This window comes from Phalacrocorax carbo, chromosome 7, assembly GCF_963921805.1.
Source record: "Phalacrocorax carbo chromosome 7, bPhaCar2.1, whole genome shotgun sequence".
NCBI classification, from domain to species: domain Eukaryota; kingdom Metazoa; phylum Chordata; class Aves; order Suliformes; family Phalacrocoracidae; genus Phalacrocorax; species Phalacrocorax carbo.
The window spans coordinates 47,596,233-47,613,880 of record NC_087519.1 but is presented as its reverse complement, the minus strand read 5'-3'; the positions used below and the strand labels follow the sequence as shown (position 1 = coordinate 47,613,880).

General features: G+C 36.2%; 1 protein-coding gene across 6 annotated transcripts in view; it reads left to right on the top strand.

Moving 5' to 3' along the window:
- The window catches only part of IFT80 (intraflagellar transport 80), a 55,608-nt gene that overhangs the window by 1,424 nt on the left and 36,536 nt on the right, over positions 1 to 17,648 (top strand). For 4 of the 6 annotated variants that reach the window (XM_064457902.1, XM_064457901.1, XM_064457899.1 and 1 more), the window contains 4 exons: positions 927 to 1,007; positions 1,780 to 1,998; positions 11,183 to 11,293; positions 13,591 to 13,659. In XM_064457902.1, coding sequence (XP_064313972.1) covers positions 968 to 1,007; positions 1,780 to 1,998; positions 11,183 to 11,293; positions 13,591 to 13,659 — 439 coding nt within the window. In that variant the 5' untranslated portion in view covers positions 927 to 967. Of the gene's footprint in view, positions 1 to 926; positions 1,008 to 1,779; positions 1,999 to 2,711; positions 2,810 to 6,893; positions 6,995 to 11,182; positions 11,294 to 13,590; positions 13,660 to 17,648 lie in introns of those variants that run through there. The other 2 variants (XM_064457904.1, XM_064457903.1) reach the window with 2 other exon arrangements.

Here is a 17,648-nt window from a genome sequence, read left to right as displayed (position 1 = left end):
GGAGAAGAAAATTAGACAGTCAAGTATGAGAGATGTAATTATTTAAAAATAAAAATAACTGTTGTGTGTGTTTTATCAATTAATGTAAAGTAGGGTTGAAAAGAACCTATTCTTTGGGCACAGAAAATTATGGTTTAGAACAATGATTGTTTAAACGCTTCTTAGCTTCTGCATAGTAACTGTTTGACACACAGCCATTTTTACCGTTAAAAAAATCCGGAAGATTAAAAGGCCACATGGTGCATCATCATGCTCTCCTCAGAGTATACCATCTGCTCCCATCCGCTTGCTCTCACTTCTTTCTGTCCTGAAGGAAAAAAAGTTTTAACCTGGATCAATGCCTCTGCCCCGTCCCAGCACAAATGCACAAAGGCTTTTGCTCTCGCAAGAGAGAAGGGGATGAGAGGTGGGACCCCACTGAACTGCTTATAGAATTCTTGTGTTGCAGTAGAGTATCATGGGCATTACACACAGGGGTGAATGAAAGACTAGAATGCTGTATCATTTTGTCACAGCAGGATTGTTTTTATAGTACGGCTTTTACCTCTAAATTTTCTCCCAGTGCTCTTGCTAAGCATAAAGTTCCTTGAGAAGTTAGTGATTCCAGGTTTTCCCTTGCTACCTTCATGGCTGTTTGTCAGCACAGGAGAACTTCAGTGTTTCAACCTATAATGTTTCAGCAAAATGTTCCTAGCATCACTTGTTCTCTAAATTGTGCAGTGTGTTTATACTAAGCAGTTAGGTAAGTATGGAGTTGGGTACAGTGCAGACAGAATTCCCTTAAAACTCAGCTCTGTTTTGGTACTTATTTTTTGCCACAGTACTAACGTAATATTACTTATTTCAAAACTTTTTGCTTTGGTGTTAGTGTCTTCCCTTTTAATTTTGGCTACTTATATATGTGTTTATTTTGGTTTTTTTTCCAGTTACCTACACATTTTTTTAATGCTCCATCTGAACAACTGAAATGAGACTGAAGACTTCACTTTTAAAGGAACCAAAACATATCCTTTTTCTCAGAAGAAACCATAGAAAAGCATGTTAATTCTGAATAGAGTCTTTTCCAGAAAGGATTTCTTTATCATAAATATCATAGTAAAATATTTGTAAATTGCAGGTGGCTTTTTTTAAATCTTTTTCTTTTCTTCACTTTGCCATTCAGTGCAGCCTTTAAGGGCAACATATTAAGAGGTGCTGAACACTCTTAGAGTAGTGCTTTCCGTTGGGAAGCTATCAATGTTTTTGCTAGAAAGTTTTGAGTTCTTCTTTCTTATTTGTAGGGATAAGTTAAAAGGTTTACCAGGCAGTGAATAAGAGTAGTCATATATCTACTTGCTTGTAATAACACATGCATATAGCAGATACAAACGAAATTTGAATTCTCCTAATAATAGATATGTCAACAACTCATATATGATGTGATGTTAATAAACTGACACATTTGAATTATAGATGGGTGTTGTGCACTGAGACCCTTTTAGAGGTGTAACCCTACAGTTCATCTGTGTTTCAATAAGTATGCATCATAATAAGAATTATATTTTTACACAATACAGTTTGCTTTATTTTTTGCTGAATTTCTACCAGCTCTTTTCTTGAAGCAAAAGAGCAAAGAAAAAATTAAGAATTGTGTTTTCTTTATATAAAACATTCCATGGAATCTTCTCAAAGTAATCCTCCTGTACTGTTCCTTCAGTTTTGTATAACCTTGATGAGATATTTTGTAAGTTTATTTTTAATAATTAAGATTTTCAGTCTTCCTTAATTTAATTAAACATAAGGAATTGGTTAGCTGTGTGGGATGGACTACAGCTGACGAGCTATATTCCTGCAGTGATGATCACCAAATTATGAAATGGAACCTTTTAACTAGTGAGACTACTGGCGTAGTGAAACTTCCAGATGATATTTATCCCATAGATCTTCACTGGTTTCCCCGAAGTACAGGTGGGAAGAAGCAGTCCCATGCCGAGAGCTTTGTTCTAACAAGTTCTGATGGTAAGTCGATTTAAAACATAGTTTCATACCACTTTGTGCTTATGTCATTCAAATGCATGAGAAATGATTTGCAGTTAAATAGTCTGCAATAAAGCGAATTCAAATACCCATATACCAGTTGCACTGGTGTAAAATTAATCGTTGTTTCAAATTTAATGCACTGTATTATAATTTTCTCTGATGCTTTATCAAACATACGTGTGACAGTAGATATAATAACACTTTTTAATGTAAGGTCAATTCCTACCATTTTTTTTCAGTTTCATAAACCAGTAGCTTTAAATATGTCTGCACTGCATACACCTACATAGATACTGTATCGCTTACAGTTATGAAAACTGAAGATTACCAAGTTACTGAAATTGCTTAACGTTGATGTTTAATGTCAATGTAGTCCATTTCTTGGACATGTTGCAAGAGCATGTTTTGTATCTGGCTTCTGTGGAGTCTTGAATATCCCTCTGAAGCATCTAGTGCTGGCTGTTGTCAGAGGTGTAAGACTAGTGCACTGTCCACTGTACTGGCAGATGTATATGTACATATGTATATCCAGTATGCTGCTATTCGTCCAGCGTACTAATGCACTAATACTAGACTGTGTGATCCAACGTAGTAGCAACTGTATGCCAGCGTATGGATTCTGTTTTGTGGAAGGGAGGTGGGAGCAAGAAGGTTTGATGGTTGCTTGGGTTTTTTTTTCTTCCCCTCCGAAGACTAGGAATTGATTTTGCCTGGCTTACACACAGTCAAATTTTGCTTCCTGCATGAAGGCCGATATACGCATATCCCCAGTTCAGTGAAAAAATCTTAGGTAACTAGTTTCATTACTATTTTACATTTATTGTGAAGCAGTCCATACAGTTCAGGTCAGACTTTGTCTCCTTTCTTCTCAGTACTGTAATGGGGATTATGTTCCATGCCATCAGGAATTTTCTGTGCATGTTTCCCCTTCCTTTTCTTCCCTCTTCCCTTTTCTTTAAAGAACAACATTTGGGCTCTTGTCTTCTTGATCTAATTCTTTCTTTGAACAAAATACAAAAACAATGGTAAAAATAATTTTTTTTAACACTTCCCCCCCATCCTCCCTCCCAGCCCCGCCCTGTATTTCTGTTACAAAGAACCCACCGTTTGGAAACCCTGTAGTTCAGATGAGAGTGTTTCTTCCTGAACCTACCAGTTTTAAAAAGGGGTTGATCCTTTATGAAATCTGCTGTTTCACATTAACCTTGTTATTAAAATTGTGTTGGGATGAAAGCTCTGCTGAGAAACAAGTCCTTGATGTAGACTGGGACTGTGCACTGTGACAATCAACTGGCAAGAGCCTGCTGATTGGGTTGGTGTGTTAGTTTATGAATGATTTCTGATGCTTTCATGCATTACATCCAAGAATTTGGCGTACAGGTGACTTGGAAGAGCTGTCTTCAGCTTTCTGAGGAGGGGAAGTGAGAGGGAGGTGCTCATGTCTTCTCCCTGGGATCCAGGGACAGGGTGCCTGGGAATGGTTCAAAGCTGCATCAGGGGAGGCTCGGACTGGACGTGAGGAAGCATTTCTTTACCTAGAGAGTGGTCAAATACTGGAACAGGCTTCCTGGAGAGGTGGTTGATGCCCCAAGCCTGTCAGCATTTAAGAGGCGTTTGGACAATGCCCTTAATACCATGCTTTGACTTTTGGTTAGCCCTGAATTGGTCAGGTAGTTGGACTAGATGGTCAGTAAGTCCCTTCCAACTGAAATTATTCTATTCTATTCTATTCTATTCTATTCTATTCTATTCTATTCTATTCTATTCTATTCTATTCTATTCTATTCTATTCTATTCTATTCTATTCTATTCTATTCTATTCTATTCTATTCTATTCTATTCTATTCTATTCTATTCTATTCTATTCTATTCTATTCTATTCTATTCTATTCCTTCTTTGCAGAAGTTGGATAGTCCTTACGCAGATCCTAACTTTTTATACCTTTGTGTTTTACTCAGTTGATAATGCTGTTGAAGGTTCCAGAGTAAGTGAATTAAACTATCCTGCTGGTAGTAGTAATTATGTGCCACAAAGAAGCAGATTGCATCAGCATACTAAATTTAGTTTGTATTCTTTTGTCAGTGGTCGAAGATCTTGGTAGTAAAGCTGCATTTCTACACAGATGATAGTGATGGGAGTTTCTCAGCACTGAACAGAAAGCAGTATGCTGCTCTAAATCTCTGCCAACTTTTTCAGGCAGAACAGATCATGGTCAATTGTTGCAGAGAGTTTCCATCAGGATAATAATGGCCATCTGCCCACGACCCTGTTGATAGCTTTCACAGGGACCTACTGATAGTTTTAATGGGACTGATGGAGAATTTCCAGCTAACTTCTGCCCATGTTTTGGCCAGAATCTTGAACTTGTGGGTCTAGTGTGTTTTCTTTGGTGAGGGGAACTTACTGTAGGCTTTTGGCTAGCTTCACAGTGAGCTTGATTTGGAACAGAAGGTTTGTAACTGGGCATTAGCAGTCTGGAGCTGATGCGTCCAGCATGGCTTTCTGTATGGATGGAGAGAGGTAATACGTATTTGAAGAAAGTAGAGGAAGTTCATTCCTTGCATGAAATTTTGGAGATTGCTCTGACTTTTGGCAATAGTTGCACTTAAAAATTAGGAGGGCTGAGTGTTCAATTCCCAGAGCGGAGGCCAAGATTTCTTCAAGGTATTCACTACTTCCACAGGAATAAATGTGCTGAACTTAAGGAACAAAAGCAGGACATCTTTGGGCTCCCTGTTGCTTCTTAGATATGCACGGGGAGGGAAGATGAGGAACGGAATACAACCAAGTAGAGCTGTGATTTTTGCAATGCTTGGTGCTGGACTTTACTATGAATTTTAGGTAGCTGGGTTTAATGAGGTATTGCTTGTAGAGCTCTTAAGGTGGAAATGTAAGCTTTTGTGAAAGATGAAAGGAAGACTCATTTGTGTCAATTAGTATTTGCATGCATTATAGCATTATGCTTAGGGGGCAGGGTTTGCCTAAACGAAGATGTTCTTCATAACATCAGATTAATATTAACTGAGCTGATTTCTGTGGGATTTGTATTCTTTTCTGTTCCGTGCTAAACACGGGATAGAGGGATTTCAGTAGGTCAGCTGGGGCTCTTAATTCCTTGCTTTTTTCTTTTTTTTTTCTTTTTCAGTTTTCACACTTGTATTTCTCCTGTTTCTTAAAGTTCTAAATTGTATGCGGAGTGAGCAGAAGAACAACTGTAGTAAGACAGATGTCCTGTTAATTTATTAAGGCAGTTTTCCAGTGTTATTAAACTAGTGTGCTAATATTTCGTGTTCTACTTGTATAACACTTTGACAGTTGACTGAAGAAATATGTAAGGGCTGCTACTACCTTCCTGAAAAAGGTGACTTTTAAAACTCTGCTATGCAATTTCTCTTTCTCATTTTTCTGTTTTTTACATCCCTAAGATATGTAAGGAAAAATAATTCATATTCATAGATGTGTTTAGAGAGGTTGAAAGTTGATTTTTTTGTTTTTTCAGAAGTTAAAAAATTAGCATGTTGCAGGAGTTGTACATTCGGAAATACTTTAGTCTATATGTGAACCTGATGCAAATTTAGGTAAGATACCAGTTCTTAAGTGTAATGTCTGAATGAATGCTTGCCCTTCTCCTGGAAGTGGATTAACTGAAACGACAACAAAGAGCTACAGTTTAGGAATAAATATTAATGAATAACACCATGGATAGGTAGGCTCCAGAATCTTTTCCAGGATGCATTAGGAACTTTGCAACGCTATCAATTCACTACTAGAAGTTGGATTAATTTAAGTGACATAAGTCAATGGCAGAGGTTTAAAGTGAGGGGTTCTTGCAGCTTAGCAGATGATTTTTCTTGCTGCTCAAGATTTTAGTTGTGCGTGACTGACAAATTCTAAACCAGTCCCTTAATGTTGATCTTCATTTCCCTCGATAAGACTTCTGTGTTCATTTGCTTATAACTTTTACCAAACTTTTTTGTCTAACCTCAAGTTATCATCCTAGGAGTCTAGCTAATGTTGAAGTACTTTATAAAGATTTCACCTACAAGACGTAGTGAGAAGAAGGTCAGGAAAAATGCTGTCTCCTCCATAACAGTAATAAAAAAATTAAAGATTACTGAATGAGGGAAGAAAAATCTGTGAAACATGTAAATGATCATGTAGTTATATCTCCTTTAGAGTTCATATCCACTTGAGTGTCTATCAATTCTATCATTCTCCAGCTTTTGGAAATCAGCTTAATTAACTTTCACTTTCTTTTAGTGCAGCTGCTTCTTGCTTGCATGCAGCATAAACTGTTTTGGCTATCTTTGCCAGATTTATTGCAGTGGGGGTTTGGGGTTTTGGGTTTTTTTTTTTCTTTTTACAAATGTGTAGGCCCTTCAAATTGTCCAGTTCTCAGAACATCCCTAGGGCTTCTCATCTTAATGGTGCTCTAGCTGGGATAGGTATTGTCTGATCCAAGTCTGCAATCCACTAACTTCCCCCCCACCCCATTTCCCAAGATGACACATCCTTTAGTTCTTCAAGCCAGTCTAGTAACTGGTCATTAGATAATTTTGTATTGTTCAGTGAGTCGAGTTTGTATTTAGCCCTTGCATTCCTTGTGGACATCTGGGGCCTTTATTGCTATTCCTGTTGTTAATTTGAATGCTACTGTTTTGCTAGCATAGCACAGTGCAAAGTAGAACTGAGCTTTGCTGGATGGATTGCTATTAAAACTAAATGCTTTATGGTTGTTACAGAGCAGTAGATACTCTGGTAGGAAGATAACGTGATATTGTGGAAGGAATATAGGATGTAATTTCTGTTCAAGTGAACTGAGTAAATCCCAATTTATTTATGTTTGTAGAGTGATAAATGTAAACAAAACTGGATGAAGAGATGACCTAGAAACTTCTCTTTTTTTCCTTGAAGTTCTGTTCCCTAAGAAAATGAGACTTCCATGACTGGTGTTGCAGGGGGACTGGCTGGCTGGTAATCAGTACCCACCTTTCTTGGTGGGTTTTATGGAAAGGGACAGCTCTGTGATGGAAAAATGCCGAATTGGTGAACGCCCTCACTGAGGGGGTTCATGCAACGTGGGCTACAGACAGTCCATGGAGGGAGGATTTGTTCTTAGGCAGCAGGGAGTCTAGCAACACAAGCTTATTTGGTTTGCTGTTACTTACAGAAGGAATTATTTTTGCCATAATTAGTTCACAGATCACAAAACCTGAGATCTTCAGGATTTGTCTTGCACAAGCATCTTCTTTCTTTTAGAGATTTTTTTTTTTTTACCTAGTTGACTGTTGCTAGGACTAAGGGATAAGCCCTTAACATTGATTGGTAAACTCATCCTGAACATACAATTTCTGGAAAACCGTTCATGACATTTATTTGCCAAGAAATAATACTTTTTTCTTCTTTTTTTTTTTTTTTTCCCCTGCAGTGAAATAAAAAATACAAAACAGCACTAACCTAATTTCTGAAAGAATAAGTTGAAATAAAAACTTAATGTCGATTTCCAAGTTTTTATCTCCTAGTGTAACTTAGCACTTGCAATAGAGAGAACTTATCTTGTAAAGATTTTTTTTGCATATGCAGATGAATTATTGCATTGTAAAAGTTCATGAACAAATTTTGTTGCTTAATTGCTGTTTTCTAAAAACCTTACATTTATAATTCTGTTTAACTATTACTTATATAGCGTGCCTTACGTGTCAAGGCTGCAGTTTTCCTGCAGCAGCTAATTCATCTCTATGATAAGGATTCCTGGAAATCTGCTGAATCCAATGAAATGGAGTATAATGTCTTTACAGGGTTGCATTAATTTCTGGTTGAACTCCAGATGTTTGTGAAATTAGAGCAAATGTAAATTTAATCCTCTAGGGTTTTCTTCTGAGTTCCATCTCTCATGGGATATTGTTCTTTTATTTCCTATTTACATTGATCTTGTTACTTTCTACAAAAATAAAGAATATCAGCTTTAAACTGCTTGTTAAGCACAAATAAGTGAATATTTTTTCAATTTTTTGTTATTGATAATTTTACATTAGGTCAGCATTTAAGAGTCTATGAAAAATAATGAACAAAACATATATGTTTTACATTCTGTATTTGAATAGGCTGCTAATCTCCCACTTGAAATTCCTCCAAAACTGGAGAGTCACTTTAAGATTAAGGACAGCTTCTGGCTTTAGCATTTAATAAAAATAAAGGAACAGTATTTTACAAATCTGAGATGTAAAGTAAGATTAAGCTGAATCACTTCTATCTACTCCAAGCATACAGCTAAAATTTTCCCTTTCTTAATTGTGTATAAGGCAGTAAGTTTTAATCTAATAGCCTCTACTACCTCAATGTTAAGTTGAAGAACAGAAGGCAGAGAAATCCATTGCAACGTTGCTTTCAGAGCACCTCTGTGTGTGAATGCAGTGAAAAAAGCAGTGTCAAATGAGTTACATCATTTGACTGTCATCAGTTGTAAATTTACATGTTGGAAAAGTAAAGAAGTTGCAGAAGTAAAGATGATATCCATGAAAACTTGATTTGGCCCTGGTCTGCATAAGGATTGTGATACAGTTTTTAACTGCATTTTTTCCAGATGATTTCTGTCTTAGTGCCTAAGGTAGACCTGCTTTTATATGAAACTGTGTTCTTTCTTGCTAGACTATGATTTGCTAGGTTTCACTATTTGAAAGATGCCTTGTGAAAGAAATAAGAGCTTGAGGAGTGGGAAAGGATGCAAAAGATTGGTAAACGAGTTTAACATTTCCCAGTATGACAGGATTTTATCCTGCACTCTGTGACATGGCCCATTGTTTTCCTGATAATGTGACCTAACCAAAATATTCAGTTGCTTGCCAACTGTCTGGATTTTCATTTTAATTTGTTTTTTCTCTCACGTGTTGAGGGGTTTTCTTACAGAAGTATTGAGATCTCGTGGATTCTACCTGGGTCAGTGGAAGCTATTGTTTCAATATATAAAATGCCATAGAATGCTTTGTATCCTTGAAAAAGTAATTCTGAATGTTTCAGATTGGGTACTGAAAGTTGATGGATGCCTTTGAGTTAGGTGTCTGTGTATGTTAGCTCCCGATTTGCAAAGCTCTTCTTTTTCTTTTTCTTTGCTTTTTGTTTTTCTTTCCCCCCAAGGGAAATTAGTGAAATATGTTCATAATGGCTGTGAAGAGCTCAGCCACTTCATGATGAATATTGTAGGTGATGGCATGAGAATATTTGTAGTCCTATGATCAGAATAGGTTTAAAAAAGGTCTTGGCTATGGGTTGAACAAGTACACCATGCATCGAAAAAGGTGGGGGATCAGAAAATAAAACTTTTTTTTAATGTATTATTTTAAAATGAGAAAAGGTAATTCTGACAATTTAAGCAGAGAAAATTGCATTTAGCTATAGAATTCCTGTGAATCCAGTTATTGCTTGTACACAGGAAGTGAGAATCTCACACCTGAGAAATTTTATATAAATGATGCATTAATTATATAAAAAATATTTTATAATTTTAAAATAACATAATGCATTAAGTGTAGAATGCCAGTACTGAAAATGTTAGGAAACTAAAAAATAAATGAGGAAGAAGTGGCCTTAGTACTAATATCAGTTCTGTGAATTCAGAAAAAAAATGGGATTAACTAGCTGTTCAGAGGACTCCGGTAGATATGAATAGAAGTGATAAAGAAAAGCGAAACTATATAGTTCAGTGTATGATATTTTAAATGGTCTGTTCAAATAAAATGCTTTGTACAAACCATTCTTCTTCAGTGTTAAAAATCTTCTGCTTGGAAGTCTTGCGCTGGCAGAGATTTGGCTGGATGGTCGTGCCTTTTTGTTTATGTACTTAAAAGTAAAATGAAGACAAAGTGTGATTGTATTAATTTGAACGATACGATGGAGAACCCTGATGTATGTTTCATGGTTATTTACTGACAGATCTACCAGAATGCTTTTTATTTTTTGTCTGGCTTTGTTTTCAAGGGTTTTGCTGGGTGGGTTTTTCAGGTTTTGTTTGTTTTGTTCTGTTCTTTTAAATTGAAGTGCAAAATAAAACATGGGAAACCAGAACACAATAAAAGTTGTTTCAAAGTTCTGGCAGTGCAGGGCACTTACATTTTGCCATCTTGGCTACTGTGATTTGAATGTGTATGTCGTGCAGTGGTGTCGTGTATTTTTACCTTCTATGCAGTTCATAGTTAACTGTTACCACCTGCATATACATATTGGTCTTGATAATGTGGTCCTTTACTGAAATAGTCAGGTATTTAATTTCCAGTTCTGACTCATGAGGTATGGCTGTTCCACAATTCATATTCCTAGGCAGGATGTTATTAATGGAAAAATTATCCCATCTTAAGTGATGGAGCATTTCCAGACACTTGGTGTAGGGTATCTGTGTCCTGCTTATCTCAAAGGGTTCTGGTCACTCTGGAAGTTGCTTGTAGTGGCTCACTGTCTGGCAGGTTGGATAAAATAATTTTGAAAGAGTTTTGGTTTTAAAGCAGTTAATTTGAATCACTGAACTATTCTGAGCCATGCATTTGCTCTGCCACATGTTTCCAAGTCGTCCTTTGTCTGCTCTTTGGTCCAGTTTAAATTTGATCTTCCTGGATTTAAGCAACATCCCTCATTTGGAAAGAAAGACTTCCTCATGCTTCTGTTGAAATCATTAATAGCTTTGTTTTTGGCTTCTGTGAATTTCCATAACAGCTCCATAATGCAAGCAGTAATACTTCCTCAGAGCAACACACTCACTGATGGTCAGATTGTTCTAGCTTTTCCCTTATCCTTTTGGTGTTGAGTGATTTTTCAGATCCTAAAAAAGAAAACACAAGTACTCTCCTGGGCTGCAGCGTATATACCTCTGTTTGTTAGCTTTCAGACAATGAAATAACATCAGGCAGTTGTGTCCCCAGAGAAACATGCAAACTTTAGAGGGTCATAAGGAAAATGAGTAGGCAAAACAAAGATTATACATACCAAAAGGGAAAAAAAATTACAACATTGTAACTGGTTTACAAGTAGTTTTTCCTCAATAACTCATTTGTTTGGGCTAATCATAGTTGTGAACAACATAATTTTGTCTTTTGTGTTATCTTATTAACACCAGTCATAAGTACCCAATTCACAAAATTAGATACACTGTTTGTATCTTGAACTTTTGTTTAGGGAAGTTCCACTTGATTTCAAAGTCAGGAAGAGTAGAGAAAAGCGTAGAAGCACACTGTGGAGCTGTACTTGCAGGAAGGTGGAATTATGAAGGAACAGCGCTGGTTACAGGTAAGCGTTCCTAAAGTAATGAAGCGTTTTGAAAACTAAAATAATAGAAGAGCTCTTTCAAAATAAAGCCTTTTGGTTTTTTAATATATAAAGTTGACATACCATGAAGAAATGGAAAGGAACAAAAATATAGTATTAATATTTGTGAAAAGGAAGTGCTTCCAATAAAATGTGTAGAATGTAGATACTTTTTTCTATGGGATAAATACAATTGAATGTTTTGGAAAAATAATTTAATCCTTGACATATGTTTAAAAGATGCAATCCCAGATTTCATGGTATATTTTGTAGCTCCATTGAATTTGAATTAAGAAAACTGAGTCTATTAGGTGTTGACCAACTGGTCTAGCTTGAAATTTTTGTGAGAAGGGGCAAAATGGAAACAAAATCAACAAGATAAATGAAGTTAGCTATAGTTAAAAAACGAAAAGTAACTTAGTGTGTTCATTATCACTGGGGTTGTTACACCTTGTTTAATAGAAGTTAATTTTGACCTATTTGATTAATGCCATTTTAGAAGAATGTTGTCTATTTTAATTAATAGAAGATTTGGTAAAAATATTTTTTTTTAGTGATCCTATTTATTAAAAGTTATCCTATTTACTTGAAAGTAAATACTTTTAATATCAGAGTGCTTAGATGTTTCTGTGGATGTTCTGTACTTAAGAAAGGAGAATGTTTGATTTCCCCCCCACCCCAACTGTTACAAAAAAGGTTGCTAAGTGGGTACGTTTATATCCCTGCATGTGACATTTGGGGATTTTTGGCCAGCAAAGTTTACTGAGGCCTCGTGAGCATCCTGAATGTTCTGTGCTTCTCTTTCTTAATTATTAGGAGTGGTGTAGATCCAGCTGCAGTCTAACTCTCTTCCCTGTCGAGGCTGGAGAGTGATATCCCAGTGTCTGCATCTCTACATGTCTTTTTGTCCTAAATCATTCAGTAATTAGTTGCTTTTGGCATTTTTGTCAAAAACGTCTATCTCAATGTTTAGGGGAAGCTAATTACATTTCCTGTGATAGACTTCTTTATGGGATTTCTGTTGGTGTCAGAATTTTCTGCAGCCTTCTGTTGATCTAGCACAGCTGATTTCTTTGGACAAATTCCAACTCAGTCCAGAAGTACTGAAGATAATTTTGGATCTGCTTGTTTCCAGACTCAGTCTGACTCTGAAATGCTGCTTCAAGGAACTCTGTCTGGCATGTTCCTCTGAAGTCCCAGAGGAATAGAAATATTGTTCTTTTTAAAGACAGAGTTGCCTCAGGAACTGCTCCAAAGAAAAAGTCAAAATTGCCTTTTCAATTTTTTTTTTTCTTGAAAGACTGTATGACACTTATGGGGAGTATGGGAATTCATCACCATATCCAAACAGTGTACTCTGGGAAGATCAACTACTTTTATACCACAACTGTACTTTGAGGAAGAGTGAATCATAAATAATACCGTAGGTTAAAATATTCTTTATTGCCCTATTTTAATAGTATCAAATGTGCACAAGTAAGATTTTGTTTAAAAAAATTTTGTTATACTTTTTAAACACTTAAAAGCTACATTGGCCAGATATAAAAACCTGAAATCTGGTAAGTAAATTACTCTCAAATGGAAGAATGGCATTCAGCATTTAGGTGCACCTTTTTCCTCATTAATTGAATCTGGGAGGCCTAAATGAAAGGCCCAGAGCTGTATGTTTTAAATATGATAGCACACTAGGAAATCTGTGTTCTTAATGCATGCATAACTATGCTGTATAGTGTATAAGACCTTAATCTTTAATAAGTAAACTAAGTTTCTTGGTAACACACAGTTATGTTAAAATTTAAGCCTTCCAAATGGAACCTTCAGTTATCTTCAGTTTCACCGTTTATCAACTGTGAAGCCTCCAGTTTAATACATAAAATCTGCTCCTACTCTCTTCGGACTCCTCAGAGACTCATTTAATCAGCCTCTGGGCCATTGAACTGTAAATAGATGAAAAATACTAGCAATGCTGAATAGAAAGTACAGAACTTGGGATACTTAAATAGTGATGGACTTTCTCTTCCCAGGAGCAGCTTCAGATAAGAAGACTATAGGGATTTTCAGGAGAGGAAGAGGCTGTTGATAATAGCAGAACAAGGGTCTTGAATATTCTTTTCCTTAATATAGTATCTATTTGCATGTTAGGAAGACTACATAAACAAGTTACCTGTAAGAAGAATTGGACTTGTATTTATCTAGAAAACACTAGAGTTAAAATAAGTGCCATGTTTGATAGACTTAAATGCAATAATAAGTCGATGATTTCTGTGGTAACTTTGCAGTTGGTGAAGATGGCCAAGTGAAAATCTGGTCTAAAAGTGGAATGCTGAGGTCCACTTTAGCTCAGCAAGGTAAGTTAATTTTCTTAAAGTTCCATTAGAACTTTTTAATTTGTGGTATTATGAAATATATTTAAATAGCAGACCCAAAATCTGGCGGTAATGATTTGTTTAAGGATCTTAAGGACTAGATAAACTGAACTAAAATTAAATGTAAATCATAGTTGAATACAGGGGGAACTGGATTTTTAATAAGATTATGATCTTAAAAAATAAAAATCTTCAATTTAACAGGACCATTGCAATGGTTTTAGACAATAGTTTCAGTTCCACCCTATGGATTCTGGAGAGGCTAAAAAATCAAAAATAAAAAAATCCAGCTTTTAACACCAAGTCACAGACTCCTATGGTGAAACTGAAAAACAAAAATCTCTAACAGCATTGCAAGAATTCTTGAAAGATGCAAAGTATGTGTAGGTTAGTTCCTTTGAACTTGAAAACTCTTAACAGCCTGTGGTTCATCTATCTATTTAACCCAGTAACTAATTTAGTATACGCAAACAGTCCTACTGAAGTGAAATGATCCCTGTGCTTAAGTTCTCTGTAGAACTGGGGCCATGGAGACCTAATCTTGATCTTGGCTTTGTGACTACAGTTTTATGCATACTAGAGCATTCCAGTTATTTAAGTCAATTTAAAATCACATTATTCTAAAGTGCAACAGTACAAGCTGCAAATACATATTTATACAAATGATGTTTGATATTTTTTAAATACTATTTTTATAATAGTACAAAAATGTTAGAAATTATTATTTCAGTGAAGATACTGAGCTAGATTTTGTTTTTCAGGCTTCATACATTGAGATCATGTGACCTTTTGACATTCTTTAAGAAACCACATGCACCTGGGTTTGGGTTAAATGTCAGACCTTTATCTCTTTCTAAAACAAATTATCTAAATTCTTTCAACCTGTTGAAGGCATTTTAACCACAGGAGTGAATGCAAAATGTATTTCAATTCGGTTAAGGAAGTTCATATTCAGATGTAATGTTTTTTCATGCTTACAATGTAAAAAGATAAGCCAACTGAACTATAAATTTTGAAAAAAAAAAAGTTGAAGTACACACACTTCACTGTTTCTCAGTTGATATGTTTCAAGCTTTTTTATGTTTAACTGTGCTTATCTGAGGTTTAATGAGGCTTACAGAGTTAGAGAGATGTTCTAGTTTGAAATATGCAAGCTGAATTGTCATTGATTTCTTAGAGTTTCTGGTACAGTATAAAAGTACAGTTGACTCCCGATGGAGTAATTGTCTTTTTGTATTTGTGTTTTAAGATAAGATGCTGTGAAGCTCAGAAGCCCCTTTAAACTTTAAATGTACAGGATCAGATTCCCACAGGCATACGTGGGATCACGATAGGATTCTGCAGAAATTGTTACGTTGTTTAAGAAAGGTATATCATGTTTGAGCTAGTTTTTTTTACTTCCTTTATCATCTCCATGAGAAATGAAAGGATTACCATTGCTAGCATTCTTTCTACTCATTCCGCTCTTTGTATTAGAAATAAATTTTCATACCCTTATCTTTGGATGATAGGTCCACATGCCTATTCTATCTTAGGATTTTTATTCACTACAAAAACATGAACATACATTTTTTCCCTTTTTTAGCTTTTTCAGTACTTATACAGAGGGCTCTGATTGCATGTTCTTCCATCATGCCGATGCGTAGAATAAAGTTAGTGTGACCCCATAGCCTCTACTGCTTTCAGCCTCAAGCTGTAATATTGCTGTGATGGCTGTGTTGTTTTTTGAGCCTGATCTCACATCTTCATCCTTAGATTATCTTAATGTTCTTCCTTTTGTTCCTCCTTTTCCTTCAACTCAAAGTTTTTTAGGAAAAATGCCTGCAATCCTTTGGGCTTCTAGCTGACGTGCACTGATACATTTTGATGAGGTAATTTTTTTTCATGGATCTCTTTGGTATATGTTGGTAACCCATATGATTATGCTTAAAGCAGGATTTAAAGCAGGATTTATCTGTATATTCTGTGATGTATACATTGCAGCATGGCGCTGTGCTCAAAGTATCTGTGTGTGTTTGGAGAGAGCCACAGAACTGTGAAGAGTAAGATGTATTGAAGGTCCACATTTGCAAGGAAAGATGGGCTCTACCAGCACCAATATTTAGGGTGCTTTGTAGACTGACATTAGATTGTTTGGGGTGAAGTCTGTAGTGTTAGTGGTGCCACCCGCACTGAGTCCTTCCCATGCCCAGCATCTGGTTAGTGGGGCCTGTGCTGAGCCCACAGTTGCATAGTCTCTCTTGAAATGTCTGTTTAAAATTGCTACTGTTGAGGTTCATAAACCACTGGCTCTCTAACCCGGGAAGTCCTCTACAGAGTCAAAGGTAGTGGTCAAGTTGAAAATTGAGTACAGTTGTACCTTCCTCAAGAAAATTCTGCAGTGCTGTTTCTTTAGCTTATCCCGCTGGTGAAGCTGACAGCTTTGCTGAGAACTTTACTCTTACTCCAAGATCTGAGAATCTTCAGGGAAACCAAGAAAGCAAGCCTCATGGATCCACCCTAAGTATTTTATGGCTAGAGCACCTGCTTTTATCCTGGTAACTGTTTTGGTATCCCTAATTCCAGACAAGACAGGAATAATTCCGTGTGGGAAAGTAATATTTTAAATCCACAGGAGTACTTTATTTCTTGTGCCGTGAAAACCTGCTTTCTTTAAGAGCATTTGGTGAAGGACATCACCATAACCTTTGTGAAAATACAGATATATTGCGCAGGCCAAGTCAGTGCTGTCCATGTGCTTTTTGGTTCTAGGTGAAGCCATGACTTCCCATTATAAAAGAATATGACACTTATTTAAACATCATTATCCACAGACCTATTGTTTCTGTGTCACACATTCTACCTGAGTTTACCTAAGATGGATTTCTAGCTCTTCAGGTGATTTCTGTCACCTTTGTTTCAAATTGAATTTGTCATGTAGTACTCCTAAGACCGTATCTTTTTTGAATACTTATCTTTTTGAATACTTATCAGCTGCTGGATTTTGTGCTGCCACAGGAGACATAAAATTGTCTGAATTAAAGTTTCTACTCCTGTGAAAGTAAAAAGTCTCATACAGGCTTACTGTTATAATTACCAAAGTATCTGCTCTGGCTGAACGTGTCAGAGTGACTGCTCTATCACTCCTGCGCTCAACCCTATCTCTTCCTCCACTGTATGCATTGGCCACGGGAATGATTCATAGGGGATTAACATCTGCTACTAAAGCACTGAGATGTGAAGAAGCCCACCCTGTATGCTTAATGCTGATGTTCCTTCTTCAGATCTCACCTTTTCTGCTTTTCTCACTTCTTTTCTCAGAGAGTATTTTTTCCTGAAACTGTTTATCACCAGTGCAATTCACTGCCGTTTGTCTGTTCTGCTGAATTTTTCTTTCCACAGCAATGCAATGTGTTGGCAGCCTTTTCCCAACCAAGTTCTTGTTAAGTGCAGAAGGAAATGAGTTAACTTAGCTCCTGCTGTTAAGCCCTGGAAATTGTGGTTAAGTAGTCAGCCATCATAAAAAAGTTAAACATTTGGTTTAAATATAAAAGTCTTCTGATTGTTAAATCAGCATTAGAGTAGGACAAAAATTACTTTATTTAGAATTTCTGTGCAGCTGGTGACAGAATTTATGTCATTTTCAACATAAATTGCTGCCAGTAGGAAAACAGCTAGTGCCAGATTTACTTAATATATGTTGTATGTTTCTATGAGTTGTCTCCTATAATGGTTGATGAGTTAAAAAAAAATTACATCATTCTGTATTTCTAAGTAACATAAATGCCTTTCTAGAAGAAAATATACAAAGTACAGAAATATTCAGGAGCAATGATGCCAGGTCTTAGGTTAGAGTTTGAATATTTGAGAGCTCAGATCAAGTTTAGTGTGCTGAATTGATGTGGCCATAATAAAATCGGGTTTTTGTTCAGAGGGAAAATTCAAAGGCTCAAGTGGTAAGATATTAGATGATGTTAGGACAGTTCATATAG